The sequence below is a fragment of the Enhydra lutris genome, unplaced genomic scaffold, assembly GCF_002288905.1.
Source record: "Enhydra lutris kenyoni isolate GAN:26980312 unplaced genomic scaffold, ASM228890v2 scaffoldscaffold35, whole genome shotgun sequence".
Lineage (NCBI taxonomy): Eukaryota > Metazoa > Chordata > Mammalia > Carnivora > Mustelidae > Enhydra > Enhydra lutris.
In genome coordinates this window covers 3,096,447-3,113,252 of record NW_019154119.1, presented here as the reverse complement: position 1 = coordinate 3,113,252, position 16,806 = coordinate 3,096,447, and the positions used below count along the sequence as shown (strand labels likewise).

General features: G+C 39.4%; 1 protein-coding gene across 7 annotated transcripts in view; it reads right to left on the bottom strand.

The window, feature by feature from the left end:
- LOC111154095 (dystrobrevin beta) overlaps positions 1-16,806 on the bottom strand; it is a 243,675-nt gene that overhangs the window by 195,037 nt on the left and 31,832 nt on the right. For all 7 annotated transcript variants that reach the window (XM_022513473.1, XM_022513468.1, XM_022513471.1 and 4 more), the window contains exons 3-4: positions 8,238-8,318; positions 3,034-3,247 (exon numbers count right to left, since the gene is read on the bottom strand). In XM_022513473.1, coding sequence (XP_022369181.1) covers positions 3,034-3,247; positions 8,238-8,318 — 295 coding nt within the window. The remainder of the gene's footprint in view (positions 1-3,033; positions 3,248-8,237; positions 8,319-16,806) is intronic.

Genomic DNA, 16,806 nt, shown 5'->3' with positions numbered 1-16,806 from the left:
AGAAAGACACCAACTCTATGCAGACGTCGGGGGTGGAGAGGGGAATCTGTGTATCACAAGCCCTGAACAATGAAATTGGCTCGACTGGAGAAGGGTAAGTTGATTTCCTGTCCCTCATCCTGGGAATTTCAATATCCTTCTTTTTTTTTTTTTTTTTTTTTAAGATTTTATTTATTTATTTGACAGAGAGAGATCACGAGTAGGCAGAGAGGCAGGCAGAGAGAGAGGGGGAAGCAGGCTCCCCGCTGAGCAGAGGCCTGATTTGGTGGTGGGGGGGGGGAAATCCCAGGACCCTGAGATCATGACCTGAGCCAAAGGCAGAGGCTTTAACCCACTGAGCCACCCAGGCACCCCCAATATCCTTCTTCTTAAAAAAAAAAAAGAAACAGGGGCGCCTGGGTGGCTCTGTGGGTTAAAGCCTCTGCCTTTGGCTCAGGTCATGATCTCAGGGTCCTGGGATAGAGCCCCGCATTGGGCTCTCTGCTCAGCAAGGAGTCTGCTTCCCCCTCTCTTTCTGCCTGCCTCCCTGCCTACTTGTGATCTCCGTCTGTCAAATAAATAAAATATTAAAAAGAAGAAGAAGAAGAAACAGTTGATCATAGCATCGCCTGTCGCACCTTCGGGCCAGACCACATGACTACCGATCCTGTCATGCTGTGGGCCCAGCAAGAAGGAAATGAGGCTACCTGATGTTTTGACTGTTCTTCGTAGCTTTTACTGATGTCCTCCACAGAGAGGCTTACAGTATTGTTCTCTGTGTTTTTAGTTGTCAAATGTAAAATATTTTAAATCCTTGGCATTAAAATAAGTTAATTCCTAATGAAATACATACTTGAGGGAGAAAGTCTAGATCCTATTTGTTTCTCACTGTAGTTTTATAGTCTTATAATCCATAATAACCAGGAAACAACCTGACTAAAAATTTGTGAATTTAGAGGTTAGGGGACTTAAGAATAATTAAATAATTGTTGCATTCAAACTTTAACTCAAGAATTATGAAATACAAAATCCCAAGAAGACTAATTAAAATCAATAACTAGATACTCTACATATGAAAGGGACTCTCGAGCCTAATAAAGAGGCCAATGAATAGACTAATATTTGAAATGTTTCAAAACAAAATGCTATAATTTTCAAAAATAAAATTCCAATAACCAGATCCTTTCATTTTACCAGTACATGAAAGCCATTTCAAATTACTGAAGAACAAATAAGATATTATCATATATATAAGAGTTCAAGGTTAGCAATGATGTGAGGATTGATTCTGATGCCCATGGCCAAAGTTTTCAATACAATATGACATGAGAATTACCAAATTCACCACTGACATACTACTGTCCTTCCTCTTATTAACTCACTCATCTTTTTTCAGTTTTGTTTTGTTTTATTTTCCCCCTAGTTCTCTATGGTGTGCTGCTCTACTGACTCGTCTTCATATAACTTACTGTTTGCTTATTCTTTTCCTTTGTCTCTATCTGGATGTGTCCAGGTGTCTGTGACTACGTCCCAGGACTCCTCTGCACCTTCGGCTCCTAAGTTTGGTCTTCCTGTTGTCTCTTACTGTTTCTTTGTTCTTCCTTCTCCTTCCTTCCTTAGCCATAGTATTTAACTTATTTGACATGAGTATGGAATCAAAGTTTATAATCTCTTTTAAAATAGTAAGATGACTTTTTTTTTAAACAGTAAGATTTTTTAAACAGTAAGATGACTTTTATCTCTGATTTAGTAAAAAAGATTGTTTATTGGATTTATCTGTGTTGTACAACCCTGAAGTGATTTACCTAGTGAATTAGTGTCATGATAAGGTGCTGCTTATTCACCACAGAATAACCATTTTTACTAAGGTCTTTGGATCAAAAGACTCATTCCTTGAACAGTATAAAATTAACCTTAGGGATTCACTAGTCTAAATTACTAAAAAAATGACATTCAAGTTCTGGAACTTATGTCTCGTGTGGACTTTTGTTTTAAAATTTCGAATTTCCTGGGGTGCCTGGTTGGCTCAGTTGCTTAAGCATCTATCTTTGGTTCAGGTCATGATCTCAGGGTGCTGGGATCGAACCTTGCATCAGGCTCCCTACTCAGTGGGAAGCCTGCTTCTCCCTCTCATACTCCCCTTACTTGTGTTCCCTCCCCCGCTGTGTCTCTGCCAGATAAATAAATAAAATCTTTAAATAAATAAATAAATAAATAATAAGAATTAAAATGTGAATTTAGTGAGTGCCTACACTGCAATTTGGCTTTGACACCTGCAGACTTTTACAATTAATTCACAGAGTCTTCAATATTATAAAGTGTAATGAATAACATCTTACAAATGTATGAAATCAAAATAGGTCTACAGAGAGAAAAAATGAAGCAGAAAGAATTCACCCATCCAAACCGGATGATCAACAATATAGCAGAAATCAAAAATCTAAACTCTTGCTTCCTGGAATATAAACACTAATTTTTGTAGCTCCATCACTTATGATTTCTTTTTGTTTCTTACAACACCAACTTCATTCTCCATGAATACAAATACAGCAAATCATTTCTGTTTTAATTTGGAGTACATTCAAATAGTTTTCATCCAGGATTATAAGGTGTAAACACAATGTTCTGCACTGAAAAAAATTAAAATAGTATCCTAAACATAACGAGAAGAAAATAAGATTAGAGTCAAGGGGCATTTACTATTACAGAGAAAAGAAAGGTCAGTTTTAAGGTCCAATAGAAAGCCTCATAATCAAATTCACAGCTTAGCTATACTTCTCTGGCTAGAGAGCAGCTACACTAAGGGACCTATAATTTGACCAAACAACATGTCTCAGTGTTGTGATTCTCCATAATTTTATAACGCTTACTATGTGACACGCCCTGGGACAATGAGTCACTCTGGCATTTAACCAATCCTTAGAAGGAACTTATATGGAATAATTTTCCTTGTCACTGTGATTCTAAGTTGACAACCCTCAGCAAGGCAATCTGGAAGAAGCAGGACTAAGGGACAAACATTGTGAAAATGCAGGAAGCATGCCAAGCACTGGCCTGTCATATGCAGCAATCATAAAGTTGAGGAGGAGGCTGATGGACTGCTCCACGCTGATCTGGTGAGTGGAAGGAAGGCGCTTGTTCAGCTGGTAGTAGACAGAGGAGATGACGGTTTCGAGGCGGGACACACTGATCTCAGTGGTATGGTCCAGTGTATTAAGGCCATTGTCTCGGAAGGCTTCAATCATGTTCCAGATATCAACCAGGTGGACTAAAACAAAGAAAATGAACGGTCAACAATTTAAAAGTTCTAATTCATCAGAAAGGTGTTAAGACCTTTTTGTTTATTCACATCTGACAGAGCAGTGAAGGGTGGCAGAGGAAGATCCAAAAATATGCCACTTTGGCATAAGGATTATTTTGAGCAATTCTGACACCTGAAAAACAGCCTGCGTCAAGAAGTTCACGCCGAACTTCTCTTTTCTTCCTGAAAGCAGGAAACAAACTCCCAAGTGAAAGATGCCTTCTCTATTCCAAGGGTAAAGAAACATTCTTATTCCCAGAGACAGTGAATCAAGGCCAAGAGAAATCTGTACAGATTTTATTAAAATAACCCTTATCTTCCTTGAGACTCCCCATATATTTTAGTTACTTTTCCACAATTGCTACTCCCTCTTCCCTAGTATATCAGCACTTAGGCCTCATCCCTCCTTCGGGTCTTCACTTTGCTATAGGGGCTCCCAGGTACATGGAAAAATCTGTGTGCTCTTCTGCTAATATGTCTTATAACAATTTCACTCTCAGGTATGACCAGAGACTCTACGAGGATAGAGGTAAGGTCTTGCCTCCCCTACAAAAGCTATATTGTCAAATATAACAGAACATCAGAGAGATAAATTCACAAGCTTAGTGGGAGCTATTAACACATTTCTCTTAGTAATCAATAGAGCAAAGGTACAGAGTGCAGATGTAGACAATTCAACATTACAACCGGTGAAGAAGGCATAATGGGCTCTGTATGAAATCCTGCACCCAGTGATTAGAGAATACGCTCTACTTTCAAGAACACAAACAGTGTGTGTGAAAACTGAACTTATTCTGAGCCATAAAGCTAATTTTGGCAAATGTCAAAGGATTCAAGTCATATCAACCATGCCATCTGATTAAAATGAGATTAAATTACAAATCATCAAAAAGACCACTTTTCAAATAAACCTTACACTCAGAAATGAAGAAACACACAGTACTAGGCAATGTCCTTCATCTGATTAAGGGTATTTATAGAAAACTGTGGCAAACATATGACTTAATAATAGAATGTTGAAAGTCTTTCCTCTGATATTGTGAACGAGATAAGAAATGCCCACTATCAAAGGTAAATTGGTACAGTAACTGTGGAAAACAGTATGGAGGTTCCTTAAAAAATTAAAAATGAAACTACCATACGAACCAGTAATTCCACTAGTGGGTATTTATCTAAAGAAAATGAAGATATTAACTCGAAAAGATGTATGCACCTGTCTGCTTACTGCATTGTTCATTCACATTAGCCAATATACGTAGCATCCAAGTGTCCATCAATAGACAAATGAGTAAAGAGGATGTGGTACGTATACAGGATGGAATAGTATTCAGCAATAAAAAATGATGAGATTTTGGGACGCCTGGGTGGCTCAGTTGGTTAAGCAGCTGCCTTCGGCTCAGGTCATGATCCCAGCGTCCTGGGATCGAGTCCCGCATCGGGCTCCTTGCTCATCGGGGAGCCTGCTTCTCCCTCTGCCTCTGCCTGCCGTTCTGTCTGCGTGTGCTTGCTCTCTCTCCCTCTCTCTCTCTCTGACAAATAAATAAATAAAATCTTTAAAAAAAAAAATGATGAGATTTTACCATTTGCAACAACATGGATGGATGTAGAGGGTATTACACTAAGTGGAGTAAGTCAGAGAAAGACAAACATCATATGATTCCACTTGTATGTTCTCTTATATATAAAACAAAGGAACAAACAAAAATCAGAAACAGGTGCATAAATACAGAAAGCAAACTGGTGGTTGCCAGAGGGAGGGAGAGAGGGAGATGGACAAAATGGAACAAAGGGAATGAGAGATATAGGCTTCTCATTAGGAAATAAATAATTCATGGAAATACAAAGGAAAGCACAGGGAACACAGTCAATGGTACTGTACTGCACTGTACGGGGACAGAGGGTAGCTGCACCTGTGGTAGAATCACTATGTTGTATACGTCAACTTAAAAAAGAAAAGTAAGAAAGAAATGGGGCGCCTGGGTGGCTCAGTCAGTTAAGCATCCAATTCTTGATTTCAGCTCAGGTCATGATCTCAGGGCCGTGAGATCGAGCACCATGTCAGGCTCTATGCTCAGCAAGGAGTCTGCTTCAGATTCTCTCCCTGCCCCTCTCCCTCTGCCCCTCTGCATGCTCACACAATCATGCTCTATCTCTCTAATAAATAAGTAAATCATTTTTGTAAAGGTTAAAAAAAAAAAAAAAACAATGCCCACTATCATCATTTCTATTGTACCCTGGGTCCTAACCAATATAAACAAGCAGTAATTAGCCATGTGAGTTTCAGAAATGAAGAAACTTAACTGTCATTATTCAGAAATGACAAAATTCTCCACATAGAAAATCAGATTCTCCAGATAAATTACTAAAATTGATATTTGAGTCTAGAATGATTGTTAGATGCAAGTCAAGATACAAAAGTCACTGTATTTCCATTACTAACAGAAAGTGAAATTTTAAAATACTATTTGTAATAGTAGCATAAATCATCAAAGATATAGTAATAAATCCCATGGAGGAAGTGTAACATCTCTACCAAAAAAAAAAAAAAAAATCTATAAATATAATTGGCAGAAATTAAAGACCTAAATAGAGGGATATACCATGTTCATAGAAGATAATCTCAAATGGGAAATATGTTGGTTTTCCCCAACTTAACCTATAGATTCAGTGCAGTCCCAACAAAATGCCACAGGGCTCTCCATTAAAAGGATAAATATTACTATATGTAAATTGTACTTAAAGAAAGATGGAAAAAAATCCCAGCAGTTGTTTCATTTTGTTTTTAGTAGAAATTGAGGATCAGATTTTAAAATGTATATGAAAATAAATGTAAAAGGCCAATTTAAAAAAGAAAAACAGAACAAAGTAGGAAGACTTGCTCTATCTGATATTAAGACTTATAAAGCAGGGCGCCTGGGTGGCTCAGTCAGTTAAGCATCTGACTCTTGATACTGGCTCAAGCCATGATCTCAGGGTTGGAATTGAGCCCTGAGGGGCACCTGAGTGGCTCAGTCCTTAAGTGTCTGACTTTGGCTTGGGTCATGATCCCAGGGTTCTGGGATCCCTCTCCCATTCCCCCTGCTTCTGTTCCCTTTCTTACTGTGTCCCCCTGTCAAATAAATAAATAAAATCTTTAAAAAAAAAAAAAAAAAAAAAGGAATTGAGCCCTGAGTTGTGTTCCCTGCTTAGCACAGAGTGTGCTTAAGATTCTCTCTCTCCCTCTCTGCTCCAAGACCCCCACAATCTCACTCTCTCTCAAACAAATGAATACATCTTTTTTTTTAGATTTTATTTTTATTTATTTATTTGAGAGAGAGACACACAGATAGTGACAGAGATAGTGAGAGAGAGCACAAATGGGGAGAAGAGGGAGAAGCAGACTTCCTGCTGAGCAGGGAGCCTGATGTGAGGCTCGATCCCAGGACTCTGGGATCATGACCTGAGCTGAAGGCAGCTGCTTCACGACTGAACCACCCAGGCGCCCCATAAATGAATAAACCTTTAAAAAAAAAAAAGAGTTATTATAAAGCTGTAACAGTGGTTATTGGTAGGATAGACAAACAGACCAGTGGAAGACAAGAGTCCAAAAGCAGGTCCTCTAATACACAGAAACTGCTATGAACATTCTTTTATATGTCTCCTAATTTGTATGAGGAAAGATTTTGGGGCAGTGAAGAAAAAGAATTTTTTTTTTCAATAAACAGTGTAGAGACCATAGAACATGCGTGTGGACAATACTGACATTTTGCTCCTGCTTAAACTGTACACCCACACACAAAAAATTTCCATCTGATTAAAGAATCATATGTAACAAAATAAAACTTCCAGAATAATGCATCTTTTACTGTACATTACTAATGCCAGTAGACTGATTTCAGGCTCTCAACACTCCACACATAGACTACTGTTTCCCAAAAATAATTACAGGAAGAATTATTAAAATGGTAGTTGCTCTGACAGTGGTTTTCAAACTTTTTTACCACAACCCACAGAAATATATTTAAATCAAAACACACACACACACACACACACATTCTTCTAGATATATAAAAAACAAAAATACTTTTCCACAAAGTACTTTGAGACTTACCACATAATTTGTGTTCTGCCTTTTTTTTTTCTTTCTCTGTTTTTCTCTATTACATGTTTTAAATTCTGGCTACAGCTCTTCAAAACGATTTCATGAACCATTAATCGGTCACAACCCATAATTTGAAAAACAATGCTTTAGGAAACCAGAGACCTCAGTCTAGGACAGCATGGTAAATCCTCCAGAGAGAATTTTATGCTAAGATTTTTGAATAACAGTTATATAGAGAGACATGTTTGTAGTAAATGCCAAAAACCAGGACTAAAACCCAGGTTTCTCCAATTCTAAAGCTAATGTTCTTTCCATTATACAAAATAGTTCTTCATTAATACACACACACATGAGAAAAGTATAATTATTTTGTCATAAGTTAGTTTATCTTCATGGAAATTAAGAGAAAAAAGATTTTACACACACATATATTTTATTTATTTTATAAGTAGTAATTCTCATAATGATTATAGAAAAGGCTGATTCGTGCTATATTTATTTTAATCGAGAAAAATAACTTATTACACCTCTATCAAAATATTGTTTTTTTCTTCCTGAAGCTGATTATTGTATTATTTTGTATAAAAGTTATCATTTAAAACAAGTGAGAAGGAGAAATCAATTCTTTTCACTTAAAGTACATTAATACTATGCCAGCCTCAAAACCAGTTACATTACTGAATTTTGGTAAATATTTTGAGGGACACACAGAGTAAAAGATGAGTTTTTTCCATGACAAACTTACGTTTTAATAAACCCTTAAGATGAAAATAATTCAACCAACATTACAATATGACTAAAAGATACTAAAACCTTTTATTTTATATTACTGAGTGCACTATCCAGCTATCATAGAAATTAGCTGAAATGACTTACGGTTGCATCGTTTTTGTACAAATCGTAATTTGCAAGCTGTTCTATAAGTTGATAGTCGTATGACATCAAAATTCTGAGCACCTGAAAAAAGTACAAACAGCAGATGTTCAGTGGGATTGACCCCCGCGTTTCTAGGCGCTAGAAAGTGACCATTCCACGGCACAGGCAGGGGCCCCGAGTCACACGTCAACTAGGCCTTCTTCTGAGAAGACTAAAGGGGTCAGGAAGCATTAGGTGCACTTTCTACGTGACCACTCCAGGCCAGCATGTCTGCCTACATTAACCCGTCTACCAGCCAGACAAAAACCCCGAGGGAGAACACTCATCACTATGGTGAATCTTTCCTTCTGTACCTCTTCTTTGGGAAATACTAGGAAATCAGTGATGAGCAACTGGGAAAGTCCCATCCCCGACTAACCAAACAGAAAGAGCGCTAATCTGATGGATGAGACCACACGACATTTTTTGGGCCATGTTCGCTAGTGGAGCGGTAATGACAGGAAAACGTCCATGCACGTGGCACAGAACTCACTATTCAGATTCTTCCTCCAGTACAGTTAAGTCAGACTTGGGTACTGCAAAATGAAATATGGCAAATATCACACAAGTCCAAAGCAAACTAGTTGAGGAAAATGGGAAACCCCACAAGCTCCAGCCTAGTTTGCGGGAAATCTCCACTCTGAAGTTCCAGGTGCTAGTCAAGAATCAAGCATCACTCTGTTTTCCTTTGTCATTTCTCTCATACATTTACCTTCTTCTGAAGCAGTCATCTTTCCTGGTTTCTATAAGGAAAATCCTCATACACTGCTCTAAGAATAGCCTCACTTTTTAAAAAATTTCCCTTATGTAAGTGTCATGTCAATTTCCTGATCAAAAAATGTGGTAGTTTGGCACATAAAAAATAGAACAGAAAGCCCCCAGTGAAGAAACTGATTATGTTATCCCTTTGAGTATTATGAACTAGAAAAGATGACTCTCCACTCCATTATCATTCATTTTGAGAACATTTCATTGTAAGAAATACACTGAAATGTCACTTTAATACTAGTGTCAGACAGTATATTTCAAGCTTATCAAGAAATGGTACAGAGGGTCCTAACTAAACACACAGGCAGAACTCTAGTGACGGGGGAGAGAGCCCAGTGAAGCTCCTGGACAGACAAGAGACAATCTAAAAATACTGAGTACCCAAGAGGTACAGGGAAAGGATAAGAAAGGGTTAACCCTTCTTTCTATATCATGGCTCTCCTCATTCATGAGAATAGGATAAAAACTTCTATAGTATAACCAAATCCCAAGGAAAGCAAAGAGTCAATTGCAAGGGTTTTATTGTATCTGCTTGTATCAGAAGCTTTTATCAGAGTCTCCTGGAGAGGAACCTGGAACCTTCATTCCAGACAGTCCTATAATCAAGCTAGGTTTGGGAAACACATAACTACCCAACTCAGCTTCAAGGTCTGGCCCGTGCAACTCTCAAATTTTACCTCACACCTACCTGCAATCAGTATAAGCTACATATAATTACCCAAACATTCCGAGCTCTCTCATCTGAGCCTTGTAAGTGCTACTCACAGCTCAGCCCTTTCTCCATCACAACCCTGAACTGACTCACCCTGCACATCGCTTCCTTTCAGTTCCCTTCCTGGACCCCCCGGGCTTCCCCAGTCATGGCTCTTACTGCCCTTAATTTCCATTTTCAGGAAAATAAGTTTCATGAAGGTAGAGACCATTTAATTGTTGTGTTGTTCACTATTATATGCCCAAAACTAGGACGTAATAAAACCAGCACCTGAAATATTTATTGAATGAATAGATAACTGAACATTAGAAAGTTGTGTTGCTGATATAAAAGACTGATCTGTGGGGCGCCTGGGTGGCTCAGTGGGTTAAAGCCTCTGCTTCGGCTCAGGACATGATTTCAGGGTCCGGGGACTGAGCCCCGCATCAGCTCTCTGCTCAGCAGGAAGCCTGCTTCCTCCTCTCTCTCTCTCTCTCTCTCTCTCTCTCTCTCTCTGCCTGCCTCTCTGCCTACTTGTGATCTCTGCCTGTCAAATAAATAAATAAAAATCCTTAAAAAAAAAAAAAGACTGATCTGCTTTCCCCAAAAAACATACTAAGTCAAAATATTACACAAACTATACAATTTTGAAAAGCTAATACAAGGAGATGATAAAGGTAGTGGTGAAACCAACTCCTTTCCCTGTACAAACATGTTGATGCCTTCTTCAGACAGAGCACAGGATTCCAGACTGCAGGCTAGGGAGCCACAGGATTCGGTGGAGGAGCTTGGCACACCTACAGAAGGTGTAAGGCAGTAAGTATATTTTGTTAAGAAGCCATCTAACTAACGAGATGAAGAGGAGAGAAGAGAAAGAGAAGAGGTAACAAACCTAGTAAATGTAAGGAGAGTAACTTTTCTGAATTGTCTGAAACCTTAACAACCACTTTTTTTTTAATATTTTATTTATTTATTTGACAGAGAGAGAGAGAGAGAGAGCGAGAGAGGGAACACAAGCAGGAGGAGTGGGAGAGGGAAAAGCAGGCTTCCCACTGAGCAGGAAGCCTGACGTGGGGCTCGATCCCAGGACCCCAGGATCATGACCCGAGCCTACAGCAGATGCTTAACGACTGAGCCACCCAGGTGCTCCTTTACAACAACTTTTTTTTTTTTTTAAGATTTTATTTATTTATTTGACAGAGAGAAATCACAAGTAAGCAGAGAGGCAGGCAGAGAGAGAGGAGGAAGCAGGCTCCCCGCCGAGCAGAAAGCCCGATGTGGGGCTCGAACCCAGGACCTGGGATCATGACCTGAGCCGAAGGCAGCGGCCTAACCCACTGAGCCACCCAGGCGCCCCTACAACAACTTTTAAGAACCAAAATGTTTCAAGAGAATAGGAGTCTGAATAAGTAACAAAAATAAACATAAATGACTCCCTTGTTGTTTTTTTTTTTCTTGGCTGTCTGATTAGAAATCCTGGGGACCAGAGATGAAGCCAGAAGTCCCAACAGAGAAGAAGGTATAGACCACAGAATGGTGACTCTTTCAGTGGGTGAACTAGAAAGAAAAGGGGGGAAAAAAATCCCACAAAGGGAAACAGGAACACATGACTGGCTCCACCTAAACTTAGATTTAAATTTTTAAAGCAAATAAAGAAAGTTATAATCAAATAGGTTAGACAAAAGAAAAACTGACCATACGAAAGAATTCTTTTTTTTTTTTTTAAAGATTTTATTTATTTATTTGACAGACAGAAATCACAAGTAGGTGGAGAGGCAGACAGAGAGAGAGGAGAAAGCAAGCTCCCCGCTGAGCAGAGAGCCCGATGCGGGGCTCGATCCCAGGACCCTGGGATCATGACCTAAGCCGAAGGCAGAGGCTTTAACCCACTGAGCCACCCAGGCGCCCCTCCATACGAAAGAATTCTTAAGTCTAATTTATGATGTTAAAAAAGAGAATACTAAAAATAGCATGTATTGGGGCACCTGGGTGGCTTAGACATTAAGCGTCTGCCTTTGGTTCAGGTCATGATTCCGGGGTCTGGGATTGAACCCCACGTCGGGCTCCCTGCTCAGCTGGAAGCCTGCTTCTCCCTCTCCCACTCCCCCTGCTTGTGTTTCCTCTCTCTCTGTGTCTTTCTCTGTCAAATAAATAAAATCTTTTTTAAAAAATGGCATGTATTTCATAAGGGAGGTGTTCTAAAACAGTTTAATATTCCTGTATTGCTTTGAATAAGTTGTAAATGTTGATAAGCTCTGGATTTCATTTTAATTGATGTTAGACTTTCTAGGGTAGCCACGAAAAGAACAGAAAAAGAATATACAACTCACAACCAAGAAGAGGGAAAAATGGACCAGAAGGAAGGAAACTCATTTTATCTAAGGAAGATAAGAAAGGAAGAAAAAACAACAGAGAAAGGACGCAGTTGAAGCACAAAACAAGATGGGAAAAAATGTGAAATCCCTCTGTCCTCATAAAAACAATTAAACAGGGGCGCCTGGGTGGCTCAGTGGGTTAAGCCGCTGCCTTCGGCTCGGGTCATGATCTCGGGGTCCTGGGATCGAGCCCCGCGTCGGGCTCTCTGCTCGGCAGGGAGCCTGCTTCCTCCTCTCTCTCTGCCTGCCTCTCTGCCTGCTTGTGATCTCTCTCTGTCAAATAAATAAATAAAATCTTTAAAAAAAAAAAAAAAAAACAACAATTAAACAGGATAAATTCTTCAGTGAAAAAGCAAAGACAATAGTTGTTGTTGCTGCTGTTAAATAATCTAGCTTACACTGCTTATAGGAGAGACACATAAAACATAAAGATCAGGGGAGCCTGGGTGGCTTAGTAAGTTAAGCATCTGAGTCTTGACTTCAGCTCAGGTCATTATCTCAGGGTCATGGGATCAAGCCCCATGTTGGGCTCCATGCCCAGCTCGGACTCTGCTTAGGATTCATTCTTTCCCTCACCCTCTGCCTGAGAGAAGGAACACAAGCAGGGGGAGTGGGAGAGGGAGAAGCAGGCTTCCTGCTGAGCAGGGACCCTGATGTGGAACTTGATCCCAGAACCCTGGGATCATGACCAGAGCTGAAAGCAGATGTTTAATGACTGACCCACCCAGGCGCCCCCAGTACAGCTATATTAATAGCAACAACAGTAAAAAGCATCACTAGAAAAAGAGTATACCTATAAAAAAATATATATATATTTTTTAAAAAGAGTATACCTTCATAATATTCAATATATTCAATTTCCTAGGTAGACGTAAGATTTTAATACATGTGCATCTAAGAACAAAAGGTCAAATCACTGACAGAACTAAGGGGTAAAAAATTAAAGTCCATGATCAAAGCAGAGATTTTTAATGACTTTCAGTAATCAAGCAGTCAAATCCTTAAGAACGAAAATGGTCTGAATAAAACATGTAACAAGGTAAATCTAAATAATGAAGAAATCATACACATTATTTTCAAGCACACTGGAATATTTACAAAAACATATAACAAAAAATATCAAATTCAAAGATTCTAGAACATCCTTCATTCTCTGACCCACATACCAATTAAGCTAAATATTTTTTAATTAAAAGTCATTCATTTGTAAATTTAAAAGGGTATTTCTAAATAATTCCTAAAAGAAGTTAGAAAACACAGAGAAGGGACGCCTGGATGGCTCAGTTGGTTAAGCAGCTGCCTTCGGCTCAGGTCATGATCCTGGCGTCCTGGGATCGAGTCCCACATCGGGCTCCTTGCTCGGCAGAGAGCCTGCTTCTCCCTCCGACTCTGCCTGCCTCTCTGTCTGCCTGTGCTCGCTCACTTGCTCTCTCTCTCTGACAAAAAAAAAAAAAAAAGAAAACACAGAGAAATGATCACGAAAATGGCATCTATCAGAACACATGAAATGCAAAAATAGAAAATCACAGGAAAGAAGTTCTTAAGTGCTTACATAAGAGGAAAAAAGTCAGAAAATAAATGGCCCAAGTTACCTAACATAAGAAGTTGGAAAAAGAACATCAGAATTCCCTTAAGTAAGAAGAAGAAAGTAATAAACACAATAGCACAAAATAATGAGGCAGAAACAAAGATACACCCAGAAGACCAACATAGCCAAAGTTCCTTGAAAAGACCAATAAAAGTGACAAAATTTTGGAAAAGGAATAATAAAATCAGAATCTCTGAGCTGGGAGGCCTGGCATCAAGCCACTTGGTCGTAGTGAATAATCCTTTTAATGTACTGTTGGATCCTACTGGCTAATATTCTGGTGAGAATTTTTGCATCTGTGTTCATCAAGAATATTGGTCTGTAATTCTCTTTTTTGATGGGGTCTTTGTCTGGTTTTGGGATCAGGTAATGCTGGCCTCAAAAAATGAGTTTGGAAGTTTTCCACCATTTCTATTTTTTTGGAACAGTTTCAGGAGAATAGGTATTAATTCTTCTTTGAATGTTTGGTACAATTCCCCTGGGAAGCCATCTGGCCCTGGACTCTTGTTTGTTGGGAGATTTTTGATGACTGCTTCAATCTCCTTACTGGTTATGGGTCGGCTCAGGTTTTCTATTTCTTCCTGGTTAAGTTTTCACTACAACCAAGTGGGATTTATTCCTGGGCTGCAAGGGTGGTTCAACATCCACAAATCAATCATTATGTGATAAAATACATTAATAAAAGAAAGAATAAGAGCCATAGGGTACTCTCAATAGATGCTGAAAAAGCACTTGACAAAGTACAGCATCCTTTCCTGATCAAAACTCCTCAAAATGTAGGGATAGAGGGTACATACCTCAATATCATCAAAGCCATCTATGAAAAACCCATAGCATACTGCACCCAAAACCGTAAGCTACCTAGGAATAAACCTAACCAAAGAGGCAAAGAATCTGTACTCAGAAATCTATAAAGTACTCATGAAAGAAATTGAGGAAGACACAAAGATATGGAAAAACGTTCCATACTCATGGATTGGAAGAACAAATATTGTAAAAATGTCTATGCTACCTAAAGCAATCTACACATTTAATGCAATCCCTATCAAAATACCATCAAATTTTTTTCAAAGAAATCGAACAAAGAATCCTAAAATTTATATGAAACCAGAAAAGACCTCGAATAGCCAGAGGAATGTTGAAAAAGAAAGCCAAAGTTGGTGGCATCACAATTCCATACTTCAAGCTCTATGACAAAGCTGTCATCATCAAGACAGCATGGTACTGGCACAAAAACAGACACACAGATCAATGGAACAGAATAGAGAGCCCAGAAATAGACCCTCAACTCTACAGTCAACTAATCTTTGACAAAGCAGGAAAGAATGTCCAATGGAAAAAAGACAGTCTGTTCAACAAATGGTATTGGGAAAATTGGACAGCCACATGCAGAAGAATTAAACTGGACCATTTTCTTACACCACACACAAAAACAGACTCAAAATGGATGGAGGACCTCAATGTGAGGAAGGAAGCCATCAAAATCTTTGAGGAGAACACAGGTAGCAACCTATTCGACAGCCACAGCAACTTCTTCCTAGAAACATCGCCAAAGGCAAGGGAAGCAAGGGCAAAAATGAATTATTGGGACTTCATCAAGATCAAAAGCTTTCACAACAAAATAGTCAACAAAACCAAAAGACAACTGACAAAATGGGAGAAGATATTTGCAAACGACATATCAGATAAAGGGCTAGTATCCAAAATCTATAAAGAACTTATCAAACTTGGGGCACCTGGGTGGCTCAGTGGGTTAAAGCCTCTGCCTTCGGCTCAGGTCATGATCCCAGGGTCATGGGATCGAGCCCCACATCGGGCTCTCTGCTCGGCAGGGAGCCTGTTTCCCCCTCTCTCTCTGCCTGCCTCTCTGCCTACTTGTGATCTGTCTGTCAAATAAATAAATAAAATCTTAAAAAAAAAAAAAAAGAAGAAGAAGAAGAACTTATCAAACTCAACACCCAAAGAACAAAGAATCCAATCAAGAAATGGGCAGAAGACATGAACAGACATTTCTGCAAAGGTGACATCCACACGGCCAACAGACACATGAAAAAGCGCTCCACATCACTCAGCATCAGGGAAATACAAATCAAAACCACAATGAGATACCACCTCACACCAGTCAGAATGGCTAAAATTAACAAGTCAGGAAATGACAGATGCTGGTGAGGATGCCGAGAAAGGGGAACCCTCCTACACTGTTGGTAGGAATAAAATCTGGTGCAGCCACTCTGGAAAACAGCATGGATGTTCCTCAAAAAATTGAAAATAGAGCTACCCTATGACCCAGCAATCGCACTACTGGGTATATACCCTTAAGATACAAATGTAGTGATCCGAAGGGGTGTGTGCACCCGAATGTTTATAGCAGCAATGTCCATAATAGCCAAACTATGGAAAGAACCTAGATGTCCATCAACAGATGAATGAATAAAGAACACACACACACACACACACACACACACACACACACACACACAATGGAATACTATGCAGCCATCAAAAGAAATGAAATCTTGCCATTTGCAACAACATGGATCGAACTAGAGGGTATTGTGCTGAGCGAAATAAGTCAATGGGAGAAAGACAATTATCATATGATCTCCCTGATATGAAGAATTTGAGAGGCAACATGGGGGGTTTGGGGGGTAGGGAAGGAAAAAATGAAGCAAGATGGGATCAGGAGGGAGGGAGACAAACCATAAGAGACTCTTAATCTTCTCAAAACAGAGGGTTGCTGGGGGGAGGGGGGGAGGGAGAGGGTGGTTGGATTATGGACATTGGGGAGGGTATGTGCTATGGTGAGTGCTGTGAAGTATGTAAACCTGGCGATTCACAGGTCTGTACCCCTGGGGCTAAAAATACATTATATGTTAATAAAAAATTAAAAATTTAAAAAAAATCCTAAGAAAAAGAAAACAAAAAAAAAAAAGAATTTAAAATACAGTAGTCAAAACCATCTTTCTTTAAAAATAATATAGTGCCTTGGGGCGCCTGGGTGGCTCAGTGGGTTAAAGCCTCTGCCTTTGGCTCAGGTGGTGATCCCAGGGTCCTGGGTTCGAGCCCTGCATCAGTCTCTCTGCTCAGCAGGGAGCCTGCTTTCTCCTC